This window comes from Achroia grisella, unplaced genomic scaffold (assembly GCF_030625045.1).
Source record: "Achroia grisella isolate CSIRO2021 unplaced genomic scaffold, CSIRO_AGI_Agris_v1 utg2786, whole genome shotgun sequence".
In the NCBI taxonomy this organism is placed as follows: Eukaryota; Metazoa; Arthropoda; class Insecta; order Lepidoptera; family Pyralidae; genus Achroia; species Achroia grisella.
The window spans coordinates 2178554-2198392 of record NW_026712766.1 but is presented as its reverse complement, the minus strand read 5'-3'; the positions used below and the strand labels follow the sequence as shown (position 1 = coordinate 2198392).

At 38.6% G+C, this 19839-nt stretch overlaps 1 protein-coding gene across 1 annotated transcript; it reads right to left on the bottom strand.

Moving 5' to 3' along the window:
* Window positions 1-475: 475 nt before the first annotated feature.
* LOC131843117 (forkhead box protein D1-like) lies at window positions 476-18317 on the bottom strand. The gene is given in 12 exon segments (XM_059191714.1): window positions 476-841; window positions 843-886; window positions 889-1413; window positions 1532-1652; window positions 1763-2024; window positions 3460-3538; window positions 4037-4135; window positions 4830-4875; window positions 5274-5392; window positions 6521-6656; window positions 7829-7903; window positions 18177-18317. Coding segments are annotated over 12 exon segments (1935 nt in total). The 5' UTR covers window positions 18240-18317.
* Between the last annotated feature and the right edge of the window lie 1522 nt (window positions 18318-19839).

Here is a 19839-nt window from a genome sequence, read left to right as displayed (position 1 = left end):
AAATCGTCTGCTGCTGTGATCCAGTAATCAACCGTCGTGAACGAATCATTAATATTGTCGATTTTAGAGTTGTAAAATTTATATAACAGTTTCGAACGTAATAATATCAGTGTATTTTTAAATAATCACAACTTCGTCCGTGAAGCGCGCCATACCGAAGCACGGCGCCACGTAAACACTTCAATATAACCATAATATCACAACTGGCGTGAGACGATCCACCGCGTACAAAATTTGTTTCCTCCTAGAGCGTTACAAAATAAATATATGACTAAAACACATCGGTCGACACTTGACTATGAACACGTCGGACCGTTCACCCCGGACGACGCACGGCGCGCGCACTACACTCACGCGGGCCGACCGGGCGACACACTCACACGACGGCTGCGCTTATATCTAACGTAAGGACACTTGGATCGCGGCGCGGCTTTGGCACTCGAGGGGGGGGCCGGGGGGAGCGAGGGGGCGGGCGTCAGTCGATGACGACGTACGGCAGCGCGACCAGGTCCCCGAGCCGCGCGCACTCGTGCCACTCCGCGAAGTGCGGCGCGCGCGCGGGCCGGCCGAGGTGGTCGCGGGCCGTGTGTTGGGCGGCGGCGGCCAGCGCGGCCCGCAGCGCGTCCTCGTGGTCGCGGTCCGCGGCGGCCAGCACGGGCGCGGCGGCCAGCTGCGCGTACTCGTACGGCACGGCGGCCCGCGCGCGCGCCGCCGCCGCCGCCAGCGCGCGCCCGTCCAGCCGCGAGGGGGGCTCCGCTTTCGTCCGCTCCACCGTGCGGTGCTCGGGCGCCTCGCGCGCGAACTGCTCCTGCGCCGTCGGCTCGCCCGCCGGCTCCGCCTCCCCCGTCTCCTGCGCCCGATCCCGCTCCTCCTCCGCGGCCGGCGACGCTTTCAGTCTCTCGTCGGGCTCGTCCGTCGCGTGCTCGCCCTCCGCCTCCTCCGACGGGTAGGGCCGCGGCGGAGGCGGCGACGGCGGGTCGGGGATCGCCGGGGGATCCGGAGCGAACTCCGTCCACGGGAGATGAACGCAGAGCGGCACGCGGTCCATGTTCTTGGCGCAGTAGTCGTCGGCGTAGTCGGAGTAGTTGTAGAGCGGCACGACGCTGGAGAAGAGGTCGGGGCGGTCGGGCCGGGCGGGCGGGCGGACCGCGAACCTGTGGGGGTGTGCGGGCGCGCGCGTGCCGTTGATGCCGGGCAGCAGCGCGTGGTGCAGCGCGCGCACGTGCAGCGGCCGCACGCGCAGCCCCGCGCCGGCCGGGCACTGCGGCTCCTCCACGTCCCCGCACGTGCACTCCTCGCGCTCGCGCTCCTCCTCCAGGGGGAACACGCACACGGCCTCCTCGGCCGCGGGCGACTGCGGCCGCGGGGACCCGCCGCCGTTCCGCAGCGGCGACTCCACCTTCACAGGATAAGCTGCGAACGACGAAATGACACTTTTTTCATATAAACTTAAATTATACTACCTAGATTGAGAGTTCTGGTTCTGGTATACAGAGTCGAGGAGATCAGTTAGTGATAAATGAGTACTCACACTCGGGCTCTATGAGCATGACGTCGGGCGAGGAAGGGGAGGCCGGAGGTGACGGGGATGCGGCTGGCTTACTGCCTTTCCGCGACTGGATCTCCTCTAGAAGCTCCTTAGTAGTCTTAACCTGAAAGAAATTTAACGATCGAACCTGAGTACTGAAATAAACTATAAAGTCTTTACATTAAAAACCATTTTTTATGAAATCGATGATATGAAATTTAGAAATATACTCACTTTCTTAGCGCCGGCGGGCGGCATCTTATGAACTAGTGCGGCATAGGGATCGACAGCGTTCCTCCTGTAGCCGTTGCGGCGACGCTCCGAGTGCGCGGAGCCGTTCCGTGCGGGCCAGGCGTGCGGCGCGGGCGGCGGCGCGGGGCCCGCGGGGGCGGCGGGGGGCGCCGCCTCCGCCCCGCCCCCACCCCCCGCCCCGCCCCCGCCCGCGCCCGCCCCCGCGCCCGCCGCCTCCGCGCCAGACCCCGCGCGACTATATCCCCTGCGCACACCATTACTATGCTCATATATACTAAGAAGGTACATTTTAAATATATAAATCATTATGTATTTGGTATCCGTGCTTCTAACACAGATCTAATCATTTATAATAACAGTTAATTAATGTAAAATTATAAATTAAATACAAATCCCTATTTCTCTTGGTCACTGCATCCCACCCTAACCCGCTTATAGTCAGTGCGGTCGACTACGCACCGAGGAGTAATATCCGACATACGCGACAACGTCGCCCGAGGCACGTTGTCATTGAGCCTGGCGACCCCATAACGGCAGGTAACCTCCCCACGAGCCCACCCGTTCCACCCCGACCACACTTTTACACACACACACACACGACACCGTCCTCGCCGGCGAAGACGACGACCTCAAACACAATACCGCGCATAGTGGGGGGAAGGGGATTGTTAACAATGGGAACTAGTAACTCCTATTGCTAGCAATGTACCATGTTAGGTCGACCTCCACGTGGTTCTCCCTGGAAACCATCGTGATGAATTCTTGGTGATATTGTCACGATGGGCTAACTGACCTGACTTCATGCTCATCTTATCATCCTCCACTGGTGCCCCGCCAGCGTAAACCGTTAGCGCAGGCGGGTGGTGCACCATTCCATTATCATACACAAAAAAAAAATATCGCGTATTCAACCGGGCGTCTGCGAGCGCCCGGACGCTCCGGCGCCCCTCCGATCGATCCCCCGTCCAATTCAAACGGGGATCGAAATTACGACGGCCTGAGCCGAGGTTCGAACCCCTAGTGGTGCCCTCAGACTAAAGTCGTATCCGTCAGGTAGGAGTCGGCCTTCAGCCGCTCCATAAGTCCTTCCGCGGGTTTGGAGTGCCATCTGCACTCGCCCCTAACGTCCGGTGAAGCTGTAAAGGCCAGCTGCGGCCAACAGCATTAGAGTAGTCCGAAAAAAAAAATTGGTCACTGCATTACGCGTGAACGGCTGAATATTAGACAGTTATAGTATTGTTAGCCGTTTATTAACAATTTTAACCAAACGGTTAAAAATACATTTTTCGTTATTAACCGCATTTTATGCTTGATATTTTTAGTACCAAAAAGATTAACCTAACAAAAAATAAATCAACTTTAAAAAAGAATGCTCAATTAGAAACTCTTGTCTAGCCTTGCTCATTTCCAGGTATTAAACATGACTGGTCTATTTTATTGGACAAGTATGAAAATTATGGACTATAAAATCCCAGAGAATATAGGTATCTCTTCACCCAGACCAGATATTCCTATATTTAAAAAAAACTATCAATATAAAAACAGATTTTTACTCTTTTTTTTTGCAGTCGTACAACCGTTAATAACCGTTAATTATCCTACTGAAATATGATTAGTTGCTATATTAAATATCAAGCCATTCCTAAACCACACATAAATAGAATGGGTGCTTCACTTACCTTCTCTTTTTGGGTTTTTTGTCCCGTTTCGCTTTCTTTTCATCGTGCGGAGGCGCCGGTGACTGTGTCCTTTTTACAGCTGCAATAAAATATGTACAACTATAAAATACATTTATCCTAAAAACTACGAACAATTTTGAAAACACGAATTTTCTGGAATAATGTTTTATAACCTATGATCCGCAGAACCTTTGGTTCTTGTATCCACCGTCTTTTCTATATACATTTAGATGATAGATTATTCTTTAACAGTGTTTCTAAAACTGTGTTTGATTTTCAAGGGGTCTGTGGGTTGAAACAGATTGAGAAACACGGCTTTAAAATATCATCTAAGAGATGATTGTTCTAAGGCAGTATTTATGTATTTTTTCTTTAAAAAAAATCATGTGATTAATGGACGGCCCCTAACAAAATGTTCCGTACTGTCATAGGCAATGGATACAAACTAACAGTCTCTAATATGGTAATCTAAAACTTATTTCAATGGACATATGGTTTATTTCAAATAATTGCTGTATAGTCGTTAGGGCGTAGTATTGTGTGAAGGTAGTAGCAACAATGTGAGTGGTATACTAACGCGGCGTGGCCGGTTTGAAGGGCGGTGCGGGTGCGGGCGCGGGGGGGTCGTCGTCCACCAGGATCACATCCTGGGAGTCTGACTCGTAGCCGCCCCACGCTGTAACACAACACATAATGTTACCGATTGACGTCTGTACATAGAAGATATATGTGACAAAATAATATTGGGGACACCATCATTGTTATAGATCACTAAACAGTTACTTTTAGGTTCTTAGTACTGCACTCAACTCTATTTTAGGTGAAGCATAGACAGACATACTTGCCCTAAAATAGGGTTGATCGCAGTGATGACTGGCTCAACCGATACTCTCATGAACGGGTGCTGCTTCTGGAGACTGGTCTACTCGGCTATCTATGACTAATTTATTGTGTTACTCAAGTAACAATTTATTTATTTATGTCAACTTCGGTATTTGGTAGTTTATATTCATACAAAATTCTTAAATATTTAATTCAGAACATTTATTTAAAAGAGCAACACGCAAATTTCCTGCTCATTCTTCTTGTTAAGAGTCTGCATTCCGGCTGAGTGGTAAATTCGAAAGTACTTATATTAAGTTTATTTGAATAAAGATTACTTCTATTTCTTGCGTTTGCCTGTGATCATCTCAGAAACTATTTGATGCTGTGTCTCCTCCTCTAACCACTTTTGATATAATGTTACACATTAACCCCCAACGTGTTATTCATACTTGATTTTTTTATAACCCTAAGTGCCCTTGTCTTGTTTTTCTGGCTCCGACGATTTGTCACTAGCCTACTTATTTAGGAAACATGCTTCAACTTACCAGGACGTGATGGCGGACGTGGACTGGCCACCGCTGGACTCACCACCTGATGCGAATTATATTCACTATACATAAGTGGCACACAATCTACTAAAATACCTGACGTAACTTTATATACAGGTTAAGTCATAATGGGCATACCAAGACGAAAGTAATAGTTTTATGTTAGATATATACACCTACAGAAGTACACAATGCGTAGTGGCTTTAAAACAAAAAGAAATTCAGTTGACTTTCTTGGCAGTCCTTTTCAATTGAATCTGTATACTGAACTGGACGGTAGGAAAAAAAATATAAAATAAATTACGTTCATAAGTGGCTAAAATGTCCCATATCAATCAATTATTTTAGATGTTATTTGAAAGGATATATAACTGAACAACTTTCCCTAAGAAGCAAAGTGCTTTTTTTATATATAATTTAATAAAAAAATAAGTAAACTACGGCAGTATAGCAGTGGAAATGATTGCAGAGAAGTCGACGTACCCGCGAGAGTGCTGGCGAGGTTAGTGGAGTGCCGCCCAGCCGGCGAACTGATCGCTCTGCTGAAGAACGATTGGACCCTGGAGAAGGCAAGTTTTTAATAATGTTTTAAAAAGATTTTGTAGCGGTTTCAAGCGAGACGACCTCGAGTCTACTTCACCTGGATTCAACAATATGGAAATACTCGAACGGCTCGGTGGTCTAGCGGTAACACACCGCCTTACTTCCGATGTTTGCTGATTCGATTCCTCGTACAGCACAAACATTACTATTCATGAGTATGATTGTTTTGTCGGTCTGGGTGTTTTATAAATATATCAATGTATTTGATTCGGTTATATGGTACCCATAACACAAGCTTTATTTAGCTTAACTTGTAACTAGATAGCACTGTGTGAATTATCCTGAGATTATAATATTATTATTATATACAAAACTAGATGTTAGTAAAAAGTCGTCCGGGTGGATATTTCAGTCTCAACCATTTCAGCTGCGAAGCAGGTTGCTTTGTAACTTGTGTTTCGGTTGTAGGATGCGTAAAGGCAGCCAAGATACTGGATCAAACTCTAACTTAAAATAAAACATTCCTATGGGAATGTTTTATTTTGAGTTAGAGTTAGAAGGTGGTATGCCACCTTTCTGTTTCTTGTATACGTCATATTTATGACTATCGCTACAGGATAAGATGCCTCTTATTATATAGATATCTTAGTCCTCTGAAATAGTAATACATGAGTAATATCACGGGTGTCTCTTGACAACGTGATGTCCGTAGTCCTTGTAGCTAATATTTATATATATATATGCTTACCATCAGGTAGGATAACTTATTTGTCATTGTAAATACATATACATATAAATAAAATTGGAGTGTCTGTTTGTAATATTGAAATAACCGTTTTTTACATGCACATGTGCTGTTCAGGTATACTCAATTGTTGATCATATTCCGAATGGTATTGAATCTACAACCATATTGCGCACGTGTTTTGTCTCTGGACGAGGCATTGAATAGGGTTCGAATATTGGTGATTTGCGATACTGGTTGGCGTCCAAACGATGGTGCACCAGCCAGCTCACATTCTCGCTCACAGAGAACGGGTAGAGGATGATAGGATGACCATGATGTCGAGGGCAGTTAGCTCATTATCTTAACATCAGGAAACTATGCTCAATTCACCAGGAACTAGTCAATATACGGTACTCGCCTGTGTGACCCGGGGACGCCACCGTGGGTATGACCAAGTCCCGCCATCGCTTTACGAGGACTTTGGCGCGCCTCGCCAACGTCGGGTCTGAAGTCTTTCTGCGGAGTTCATTCACGTGCTTGCCCAGTCGGGTGGTCTGGAATTTTGGGAATATTATTTTTATATATATAAAAAAATAATATCTAAGACAATACATACTAGTATAAGTACTAGACAACTAATCTATACATATAAATAAAATTTCAGTGTTTTTTTTGTAATATTGAAATAACCGTTTTTTACTACATGCATATGACTATAAATACGGTACATACACCAAAATAACATTTTTTACAATTTTTGTCTGTCTGCCTGTTTGTTCTGGCTAATCTCTGAAATGGCTGGACCAATTTTGACGGGACTTTTTTTGGCAGGTAGCTGATGTAATCAGGATTAACTTAGGCTACTTTTATTAAAGAAACATTCTTTAATTAAAATAGCCTAAGTTACTCCTTAAATTCAAATTATTTTAGAAAAATAAAGTTATATTCCACGCGGACGAAGTCGCGGGAACAGCTACTACAAATATATAGATACCTTTTTTGTACATACATAAGAAAAATACAAACATTTGTGCCTGCTGAGGCTGTGTGAATTGTTCAGAGTTATTATTAATTAAATAATAGATGGCGTTGCATAGATGCTACATTTATAGTCATTGTATTACCTTTATAAAGTACCCAAAGAGTAGCTTTTCTCATACATCTTTCATTTAGAGACAGCAGTTACTTTATTCATATTTCATAAAAAATATGCTAAAATGTTAATGATATTTTGAATAATACTGGCATAATTCGCATATATATATACAAGCTGTGTCTGCGGTTTAACTTGCGAAAAATTTATAGCCTATATGTTATTCTTAAGTATAAGTTATATTATTTTAAAGCTTTAATAAAATCCGTATAGTAGTTTTTGCGTGAAATAGTATCAAACAAACAAACATATCTATCCTGGATGGATAGATATGTTTGTTTGTTTGTTTGTGTTTCACACTCAAAAACTTCCGCGTTTATAATATTATTAGTTTACCCCGCGCGACTTCGCCTGCATTACACTTACTTGACATTTATCATTATAGTTCGCCCAATTTACATATATTTCTAAATTATATTGTTTTGTTATTTTGATGTATAAACTATATTATTGTAAAGTTTCATTAAAATCCATATACTAGTTTTTGCGTGAAATAGTAACAAAGATCCATTCATGCATCCACACTGACAAACTCCCGCGTGTATAATATAAGTAAGATGTATAGATACTGACCTCCAGCAGCTCTTTTGTGATATTGATTTTCTCCAAAATGGATATGATTTCATTAACGGCATGCATGTCGACAACCTGGAACATGTAAGTTTGCTAATAAATAAAAAAAAATTACCAAACTTGGCCTAGCTGTTCATTACACATTAGTGTAATGAACAGCTAGAAATGAACAGCAGTCCGCACTCTCGATCTTCGGAATGTATATTAATACATTCCGAAGATCGAGAGTGCGGACACAAATTGTGTAAACTTATATTACTAACTCTCCGGTGATAGGAACACCTTTAACAAACCAAAGTAAATCTAGATGTTTGCGGTAGGTTCGCCCCTGCTACGTTTGATTCAAATATACCCAACGACATGGACATAACAAATGCGTTCAGCACAATGACAACAATATACAATACTCCTAACTGGGGGGAAGCGGATTGTTAGACTAACGATCCCATTGTTAGCAATGTACTACGTCAGACTGACCTCTGCGTGGTTCCCCCTGGAAACCATCGTGATAAATTCCGGGTGAATTCGTTGCGATGGGCTAACTGACCTGACATGGTTATCTTACAATCCTTCACTGATGCCCCGCCAGCACAGGTGGGTTCATCCATAAAAAAAATTACAACGTAGACAATATACAATACTCCTAACTGGGTGGAGCGACGACATAGGGTTGCGGGTAAAAAATGGAAGAGAAGGGCTGAAGATCGTGCCCAGTGCCTTGGGAGAGGCCTATGTCCAGCAGTGGACTGTAGTGGGCTGATGATGATGAACTGGGGGAACAGATTCTTAGCAATGTGGACTAACCATCTCATTGCTAGCAAAGTACCACGTCAGGTTGAACTCCATGCAGTTCCTCCTGGAATCCATTGAGATAAATTCCTGGTAAATTCGTCGCGATGGACTAACTGACCTGACCTCGACTATCATCCTCCATTGGTGGCGAGGCGCCAGCGCAAACGGTTGCACCGTACCATTATCATCCATTAAAAAAAATGGCGACGGAATTATCAAAACTTGACAAATCACCAAGTTTGTTCTAGATCTATAAAATATGAATTACGTAACATATTACGACTGTTTTATATCGAGGTATATTTAAATTATTTTTTTTATTTGCATCTTATTAAAGTGCAATATTTGCAGGTGTCACTTCCGCCGAATGTTATTTTATTATATTAAAGTAACACACAAATTTCTTGGTCATTCTTCTTGTGATGAATCTGCGTTCCGAATTTGTGGTAGACTAAATAAATATAATTATTATTTTAATTTATATACGACTATTTTCTTTTTATTACATAGGGGATAAACGAGTTTGCGGCTTATATGATGGTAAGTGATTACCGCCGCCCATGAGCACCTGCAACCTCAGGCGAACTGCAAGTGCATTGCCAGCCTTTTAAGAAGGAATGAGGTCTTTTTTTTAGGGGTTCCACCATATCGTAAGGTTCAGAAATACCATCGTTAGAAGGTGATTCCAGAACAGCGAAAAGAAAGACCGCCTTTCATTCAGATCTGTATATATATATATCTATTCTATTCTGTAATATTAATTACTTCATTGTATACATGCATAGTTTTTACAAAATTATGTTATCGAAATAAGCATTTCTTAATTCCTGATACGAGAATGTTTCAATACCATTCAGTTTATGGTGTTTCCACTATTTTACGACGTTCTGCAATTACGTCTACAGTTAGTATAGATCGTTATTGAGCGAAAATAAAATTTACAAAACCATTTCCTACTATTGTGCGCCATTTCTTGTTTTTAAACATTCGTAGAAGACCTTGAACTTGCTGCTGATATATAAAACCATATGAATAAATGTAGCTATAATTATATTACTATAGACAGGTACATATTTTGATGGATTTTGTGATCTCTTTAGCAAAATTATCTGTATAATATATTTGTTTGTAATACTATATATCTACTTTTAGTTTTACTTATGAGACTTTACGAGAATTAAGTAAGTTTAGGTATAGCTTCTTTCTTGTCTACTCTAGTGTTACCTAACCTTGTGTGCCATCTCGAGTCTTTCTAAATTTCCCCTTATGTAACAAGCATAATTTTTAATATTAAAAATTTAATTATTTACTTAAGAAAATGATAGGTTTTAGGAAGAAATCACTGGGAAATTGTTAACAAAATACTGTAAGTCAATTTTCAAGACTAATGAAAAACTGAATTATAAATTCCAAATAAATTTAATAAAGATTCTTCTACTTTAATATAGTGAGATCCTTACGCTTGATGCGTGGCACAGAGATTTTACATTAGGTTCCAATTTGGTTAGCTTCAGTCTCAAGTCTCCATGTCGTGTTACATCGAGCCGATTTCTTTTTTTTACCAGTAAATCATTCACAGCAATAAATCCACATTCAGCTAAATATGAAGCGAAATTATTTACCGCAAGTTTTCTTTAAATTTGGAATCGAAATCTAATGTCATCTGCTTCTTTCTTATCCCATTTATTTGGCGTTGATATTTTTCTCTTTCAATTCATCCCTGTTCGCAGTCATCTCGTTATTTATTCCCTTTCTTACCATATCATCTTTCACACAGTCCATCCATCTGTTTTTAGGCCTTTCTATGCCCTTATGGTTAAACCACATACATATGTAAGTTCTTCCTTAAAATATTCAAGTATTGCGTTTAAATGGTCCCGAACGAAAGCGTTAACTTTTAACTCTTGTCGAGTCCATTTTCGAATTGTCCCCCTGTGGGTACGTGGGCCTCACGTGACTGGTCCACCCCGAAAGGTGTCTAGCGTGAATAGAGAAGATAGGTATTCTTCCATTATAATATTTTTTATACATATTATACATGTGAAAGCAAGTCCGTTACGCTTTCACATCTATCCGATTTTTTTTAAAACAACTTATATTAAATCACGATTTTTGTAATATACCTTTCTATATATATATATTTATATTCTTTAATTCTAAGCTGATATTTAGAGGATAGATTTTGTTTTTTGTTTTGGAAGAATTAAATTAAAATATACGTATACTTAACTAATTTTACCAGATGTCCCGTTTTGAACAGGACTGTCTCTTTTGTATACTATAATTACGAGTCCCGGTGTCCCTGAACTGTTAGAGTACAGTTCAGGAGCAAAATTTGTCCCAAATGTTTATGGCTTATCGTCGGCCGTACTGACACTGGCGTACTGTATTGCACTACCGTACTGACGGTTTACGCCGGCGGGGCACCAGTGGAGGATGATAAAATGATGCATGTCAGGTTAGTTAGCCAATCTTGGCAAATGGCAATTTACTAAGGTGGTTTCCAGGGGGAACCGCATGGAGGTCGACTTAACATGGTACATTGCTAGCAATGGGATTATTAGTCCACATTCCTAACAATACCCTTCCCTCCTATGCGACAGGTTCACACCTTAGCTACTGACACGTGGCGAGTGGAGCGGTCACTACTTCTGCGCGATACGTGTCTCGCCAGGCGACGGGATAGGTCGTAAGTTCAGATCCGGCTAACAACAAAATATTTGATGTGTCAATTTATATTTTGGACCGATTTTCCTGTGATGGTAACATCGTTAACAAACATCTGAGAGACAGCAGTAGGCCATCTGCCACGTTGTATTAAATAGGATAACTTTTATTATTTACAATATAATATTATTTTTATAATAAATAATATGTATTAATTTTGTTTAAAAAAATGCATACCTAATATCGATTTTCTTTCATAATATTGTTTATAAATGTATCTCAATACTATTTAAATTACGGGGCAGACCGAGATATGATTGAAATATAATTTCCATAATATGTTTTGATTGTCATATCACTCGGACATGCAATGATAAATTACATAAGTTCCTTATATAATTAGTTTTACTTCCTCATATAAATTAACCTAATCAAAAAGGTTGATAACAACTGGAATATAGGAAGTAGGTGAGTACTGAGTATACATGGAAAATAAATTTCAGGGAGCCGAGGAGGGGAGGGTTATCCTGGAGGGGATAGTGATATACCATGCGATCTTCAATATTTTTTTAATGTATGATAATTTATGGTACAATCCAACATATAACATATAACGATTTACGCTGACAGGGCACCAGTGGAGGATGATAGAATGAGCATGAGATCAGGTCAGTTAGCCCATTGTGGCAAATTCACCCGGAATTTAACAGTATGGTTACCTGGAGAAACCGAGTGGAGGTCAACCTGATATGGTACATTGCTAGTAATGGGATTATTCATCAACATTACTGTTAGACCTATAATGAGAGTCACTGGCAGTTTTTATATTCTTTTTATCCATATTCAAATTATGATGTTCTTTATATAATTTTTACTTTATATTACTTTGTCACTGCGCTCTGCAATAAAAGACGTCTGTGCAAACATCTACCTATTTTCATTTTTAGACAGACGCTCTTTTACAGGATTTGTCTACATGATTGTGGCCGTAACGTAACCTGTAGGGAATGTTTGGCCGTTACGTTTATATCGAAGTTGTAAGTCTTTCGTGCCTTTGAGATATCTAAGAACACGTTTAGCGGCTTTCCAGTGTAATTACTAACAATCCTTTCCCCTCCCTCTCCGGTCAGCTAGCCCATATATAGATCAATTTGTTGCGTGGAGGTCAAAGTGACGTTAACAATAGGCAAAGAGATTTGTCACGATGGGCTATCTGATCTGACCTCATGCTCGTCTTATCATCCTCCACTGGTGTCCCGCCAGCGTAAACCGTTAGCGCAGGCGGGTGCATCATTCCATTATCATACATAAAAAAATAGGCAGAAACCACTATCGCTCCCTCTTGATCTTTAGTTCCACGACTAGGGGGACAGTATTCCGAGGTTTACTACATATAAAAAAACTGGTCTAAACCTCCTTGCACTGGCAACAATGGTTCTGAATACAATAGGCTGATCATAATAACGTGAGCTTAGTTTCCTGACAAATACCAATAAATAAGGAATCTACACACAGAAGTGCATTGAGACTACATACTTCCTCTATAATAAAGTAAGTATAAGTATATGTGATATATATTTAATATAATAAAGATGTAATTATTACCAATATGTGTATGTAAATAAAAACCTGTTAGAATATTTTTTTTACTTATCATAAAAAGGTCTAGAAGATGGAAAGATGACATAGAACAGCAGGGAAGCTATGGACCAGAATCATTCAAGACAGAACAGAGTGGAAAAGATTAGAGGAGGCCTTTGCTTGGAATCAAGCAGACAACCAAGAAATACTAGATATAGTATGAAATAAAAAAATGTCTGAATAAAGGGCTATAATAAAAATAATCTTAAAAAGGACTACATACATAGATTAAAATTTGTATTCCCAACAATACATATGAGGATTATTCGGCAGGATTTTTTTTACATCTGTCTTAGGTAGGATAAAAAAAAATTTCAAATTCGGTTGGAGTCAGCTCAGCCTATGGAGTCAGGGAATATAGAGATAAGTTTTCAAAGTATTAAAATAGAATGTTACTTTTATGTCAGCTACTGGTTATGTCAGCCCCTCACAGTGAGACCACCAGGAATTAACACAGGCCCTATATTACCCTAACATAATATAATATATATATTATGGTAATAGTCAATCATGTACAATAAGTTAATGAATCCCACATGGAGTGAATGGATGAAATGTTTTTATATTTGGGTAGATTGGAAGAGATCTCTTTTATAGGTAAATCCTCCTTTGCTAACAAAATTTGTACCAAATATTTGTAAGTGCAATATCTTATATATAAAATCTCATGTCACAGTTTTCATTCCCATACTCCTCGGAAACGGCTTGACCGATTCTCATGAAATTATGTGAGCATATTGAGTAGGTCTGAGAATCAGCCAATATCTATTTTCAGCCCCCTAAATGTTAGGTACCCCTAATAAATATTTACGGTTGGACGGTAGTCCACCCCTAAATATTTTTTTTTATTTTAAGGCAAAACAATGTTTGCCGGGACAGCTAGTAGAATATATAAATTTAAAAAAAACAAGTGGCTTTGAATGTTACTAAGAGGGTGGTGAAGTTAAAATGGCAGTGGGCAGGACATGTGGGCTAGAAGTCAGATTGATGGTGTAAGAATAAATTGGAGTGGGCTGCAAAAGACCTATAGGAAGGTATAAATTTGACAAAAGGCACAACTGGATATCAATTACCCAAAATAGAATAAACAAAAGGATTTAGGAGGCCATAAAGTGTAAAAAATACATTTGAACATACAGTGGGTTGCCAAATTAATAGGGACAGTCACATTTTTTATAATTTTTGTTCTTCAAGTGGTCTTGACTACGTTTTTAAGTGGTAAAAGTTTTTTGCTGATATGTTTTTATGTTCACCTTGTCTCTATAACTCAAATTCAAAGTGAATTTCAAGTGCTGAGAGATTTGTTTATTTTGGAAATATATTTTAATGACGGGAGAGACACACAGTCGTTCACACGTGTAAAAGTGAAACACGTAAATTATTCTTTTAAACAGTTCTTTAGTGGTTTTGTGAAATAATCAATACCTGCAAGTAAGTAATATTTTACTATAATTAAAATTAAAGTATTTTGGAGCGGATTTTAGAACAATTTTAATTTATTTTTATATTTTCAGCTTTGGCTATGGGTCGAGGGGTAGATTTGACTCCGAGAAAAAAATCCAAGGTTAAAACCCTTCTCCTACACACAAATCACTCTCAGAGGATGATAGCACAACTGGCCGGGATATCGAAATCTGCCGTCAATAAAATAAAAATAAATTTAGATCAAAATCAGCCACTTTCGCCCAAAAGAAAAGGCAAATGTGGCAGAAAACGTATCACAACAACACGTTCCGATAGGAAAATTCGAGATATCTGCTTGCAAAACAGAAAGAAAAGTGCTGGATTTTTAACTCAGATAGTACAGGAATCTGGAATACGTGTTTCAAAAAGAACTGTACAGCGAAGGTTGGCAGAGGAAGGCCTGACAGGTCATCGTCCAGTTAAGAAACCCCGATTAACAGAGGCGATGAAAAAGAAAAGGCTTGCTTGGGCTCGTGAGCACCGCCTGAAAACTGTTGAAGACTGGAATAAGGTCAGTTCTATGGTTAATTTTATTTGTAAATATGATTTTATGTAACACATAAAATCATATTTACAAAAATTATAAATAGTTTCTATATTTTTTTAGGTATGTTTCTCAAACGAGTCTACTTTTGAAATTCTGGCCAACAAAAGTAACTTCGTGAGGCAGCGCCCAGGCGAGAAATTTCATCCTGATTGCATAGTGGAACGAATTAAACACCCTGTAAAAATAATGGTATGGTCTGTCATCAGCGCAAAAGGAGTTGGGCGCCTCTATATCGTCCAGGGAACCATGAGACAGGACCAATACAAGCAAGTATTAGAAACTCGCCTGTTGCCGCAACTTCAGGAATGGTTCCCGAATGGGGAGGAATTCGTGTTTATGCACGATTCAGCTCCATGTCATAAAGCGAGGAGTGTAACCAAATTTTTGGAAGACCACAACATTCCAGTTTTACCTTGGCCTGGCAATTCTCCTGATATGAATCCCATAGAAAACTTGTGGGAAATTACCAAGGCGGAAATTGCTAAGGAAATCATAACTACCAAAGTAAAACTAATTGAAAAATTAATAAATGTATGGTTTCACAATCCCAAAATAAAAGAAAGTGCTAAACAGTGTATTGAAAGTATGCCGAGGCGGATTCAAGCACTGATAGAAGCAAAAGGAAATGTGACAAAATACTAATAATTTCCCATCATCATTTTTATTATACTTGTTTATATTTTCTAGTTGTTCAAATATTAAATTATTATAGTCTAAATTCATTATAAGATATGTGTCTGATATTATTAAATATAATTATAGCCTAAAGTGACGTTTTTAATTAATTATAAACCAATGTTTTACAAAAAACGAATATTTCGTGACTGTTCCTATTAATTTGGCAACCCACTGTATAATCACAAGTAACATTTCAAGTCTTAATGTTGAATAAGGCTTTACTAAAATGTAGACACATATACTTGGAATGGAGATGTATATAGATAGATAGATATTTCAGAATATTAATAAGGCCATGCTTGAGTGAGCATCACATGTCAGTAATATGAAAAGCAAGGCAGGCATGTGGCATGTTATAAAAATAGATATGTCAATGTTATTCATCCTATTTCTAACTTGGAGGTTATAAATAGTTACGATATAAATTTGGATAGCCTACTCTGTTCTATTGCAAATGAAATTACAAGAATTTCCTTGATAAATCTACATAATTCTAGAGTATATTGTGTATAAATTCCTTTCAGACATTTCTTATCATCTTTCCCAATCAGTTCTGGCAGTTACCAGTTGAGAAAATTAGGATTTTTTTATAAATTATAGATAAACTATGGGGGGATGAAGATAGTGTTAATAATACTATCACAATCACCTGTCAGTGCCTGATTATATGGATTTCTTATAAGACATAAAATACCAGAATTCAGGATTTCTTAAGACACCTTCAACCTTTGGAAGACTGATCGCATGATATAAATAAAAAAAACCTATCATTATTCCTAAGAATCTATCCTGTCAGTTCAAAGATCATATGGTCTCTTCTTAAAACTAGTAAATTAGTGCTGGTTGATAGTTTGTATTCATATGTTTCAACTTGTAAAATGTGAACTTACAAGGATTATTTAAAAGACCAACACATAAGTTTCTTGCTCGTTCTTCTTGTGATGAGACAGCTTTCAGAATGAGCGGTAGATTAAAAAAAAATGTGATGACTATTCAAAAATGCTTAAATTAATTATTTGAATAAATGATTTTCTATTCTATTCTACTATAATGGATAATTCCCAGTGAATTCACCATAAAGGGCTGGCTGGGCTACCTCAATCCTCACGTTATGTATCCTACATCTTTATGAGATAAATTTGCACTAGATAGTTATGAAAGCAAAATAATACTTTATTCCGTAGCTCAGAAAACAAGAAAGTCATTGTTTTATTACTATAATGGCAAACTAACCTATTATCTTCTGCCGATGCCTTGCCAGCATATACCATTGAAACAGAACATACACTATTCCATATAAAGATTATATACACTGTAATATACTTTACGGGCACTATTCACATTCTTATAAAAGATTTGTTGAGGTAGATCAAGTTTCAATTTATAATTTGTGTATAGCTGCTATTTATAGCTATATTTGTGTATTATATATTGTGTAGCAGCTGCAAATGTATTAAAGCTCAGAAAGACATGGGATTGTTAGTAATCGGAGCCATGTACCATGTCAGGTCATCTCCACATGGTTTTTCCCTGGACACCATAATGATTAATTCCTGGTGAAATTGCCATAAGGTGTTAACTGATCTGACTTCATGCTCATAATCTCACCCTGACTGATAAACCCACCAGCATATACAGTTAGATGGCTGCACCATTCCATTATAACCAACAAATGCTTCACCACACTTATAATGATCAGTCAGAACAAGTATTTTTATGAACAATTGAAATAAATGAGTCCCATAAACATGACAATGATATCAAACAATGATAATAATTATTTAATGATAAGCTAGATTATACATAAAAATGTATAATGAATTTCTTTCATCATTCTATTTTTTAATATAATCCTTTATTGATGAAAAAGAATTATCCTAATATTTCTGACAAAATATATAAATGTATGTAATCATATTTTACGACAGAGTATTTCACACTATAAGTATTGTACAAATTAGAAAACTAAAGTGCAAGGTATACTGTTGCACAAAATTATTGGCCCAGGGTTGCACAATCAAAAACCTCTATAGCTATAGCGACAACAAATTATCACAAATGTGGCAAAAAACGGCCCAACTCCACCTGCCGCGAGGTGCTTCCGCGCCGCGAGTTACTAAGCTATGTACTCACGTAAGGTCAAAAGGCATGAAAAACACACAATCAACGACACCCTGGCGACGCATTTTGTGAAAATCGACAGGAGAGGTCACGCGTGGCACGTTTCCATACTTTCACATTGCAAAATATTTGGCACTGGGGACGGAGGGAAGAGAGGCGGCGCGCTGGCGACGTCAGTGCCTCAGTGGCCCCACTGCGCTCGCTCACTCACGTATCCACACACCACATTTTATCTTCATAATTGCACATCACATACTAAACTTTAGAGCTTACAAAATTTAACACTTAACATCGAAAAGATAGAACATTCTGAACTTCAGGAACAACCTCTCAAGTGAGCAAATCGCTACAGAATCGGGTGTCACGGACTCGTGGGGACCGTTTTCGTATCACAACTCCATTTACGAGACTTACGGTTTACAAATGTCGTAAACTTACATTGTAATTGTTATCCAACGCATTCAGAAGTCGATTACTTAGATCATGAGCGTTATTACTCATTTATAAACGAAAATATTTAACTAAATACGACGAACGTGTCTCGGTTGCGTCGTAATGGCGGACCGACGACTACGTATGCCCGTGCCAGGGCATTTTAGCCGAATAATTCAGCTGATAACTACTGAGGCGACGCACACTCGTGTTTTTCCGTTTCTTTTGACGGAACAACTTTATTTTGATAATAAGTGACAATAGATGGCGGTGGCAAATTGCGATTGCAATTAAATTTACAACATTATTCTATGGCAATAATAGTATTATATAATTAATAAAATTGCTATATTTATATAAAGTTGAATACTTTACAAAATAATGGTAAATAAGTGTACTATATTTTATTCACAATACTATATAATAGCAATATTCCAGAGTATTGCCAACATATAAAATAACAATTTTTAGTTAAGTTTTTAATAATGCCAATAGATAGCGCTCTTAACAACATTTTATTAAATGTTTTAAAGTACTGAGAAATACTTTTATCTCATTTGCACCTTTTAGTTGCCATATTGCAAAAACTTGTATAATGGAATATAAGGATACACAAACAAGAATAATTTTCAAAGGTGAGAAAATAATTTTGTCAATATAAGTACTAACGGGCTCGAGAGACTAAGAAATATATTTATACTAATGTTCGTAACATTTTTTAGCAAGGAATATGTCTACTTTTATCAGAAATATTAAAGAAAGGAACAGTTTTAATAATGTACCAATTCAGTTTGTGGATTTAACAATTTTAGATACTAGAACATCAACAGAAATTAGAAAAATACTACTAGTATTTTTCAACTTAGTTAGTAAGCTTGTAATTAATATTATATTTTATTTTTACTTATTGCTTTTAATTGTAATTTATAAGTGTGTTTATACACATTAGACGATATAGACTTTTTCAAAGTAAAATACGTCGTACAGGTGTTCTACTGAAAATGATTCAATATTTGCCATTCAACATATAGAATTTATAATTTTAAAATAGTTCATTACAAAAATATGCTTGTGTACACAAAGCCCAGTGTAAAATTAGGTATCCGTATGATGACTTTGAATATGTAAACCTAAAGAATCAATGAAAATATCTAAACATGAAAATGCCATTTTTATATCAGAACGCATTCCCAGGCAAATTATTAACATATTTTTTGTGATGTTTTGAGACAATTATAGCAACATTAATTAATTATTTCTGGATTTGCTTATTATGCTTCTCTTTTCCTATTTATGTAATAATTTCACTGGCTAATATTAGTCTGTAGTTAAAAATTGCTGTCTCATCATTGGTCTAAATTTTCATGAGTACGCTGATTGGTCTCTCATGCTTCGTTTTGGTCGGATTGGTGGAGAAATAAATTCATACGAGTCTTTACTCTGTGCTCTGTATATTCACAGAGTACCCATTATTTTTCTCTCGATTCCTTCATTCGCTGTCAGCATGTATTTCGCACTGTCTACTCTGTGAATTGTCAAGCAAATCTTTTGCTGTCGTGAACTGTGGTCGACTGTGTTGCGATAATTTTCGATTTGTACACGACTCTTGTGTCCGTCTGTCGTGATATTTATAATGGCATAAAAAATACATTCAATAACATTATTAATA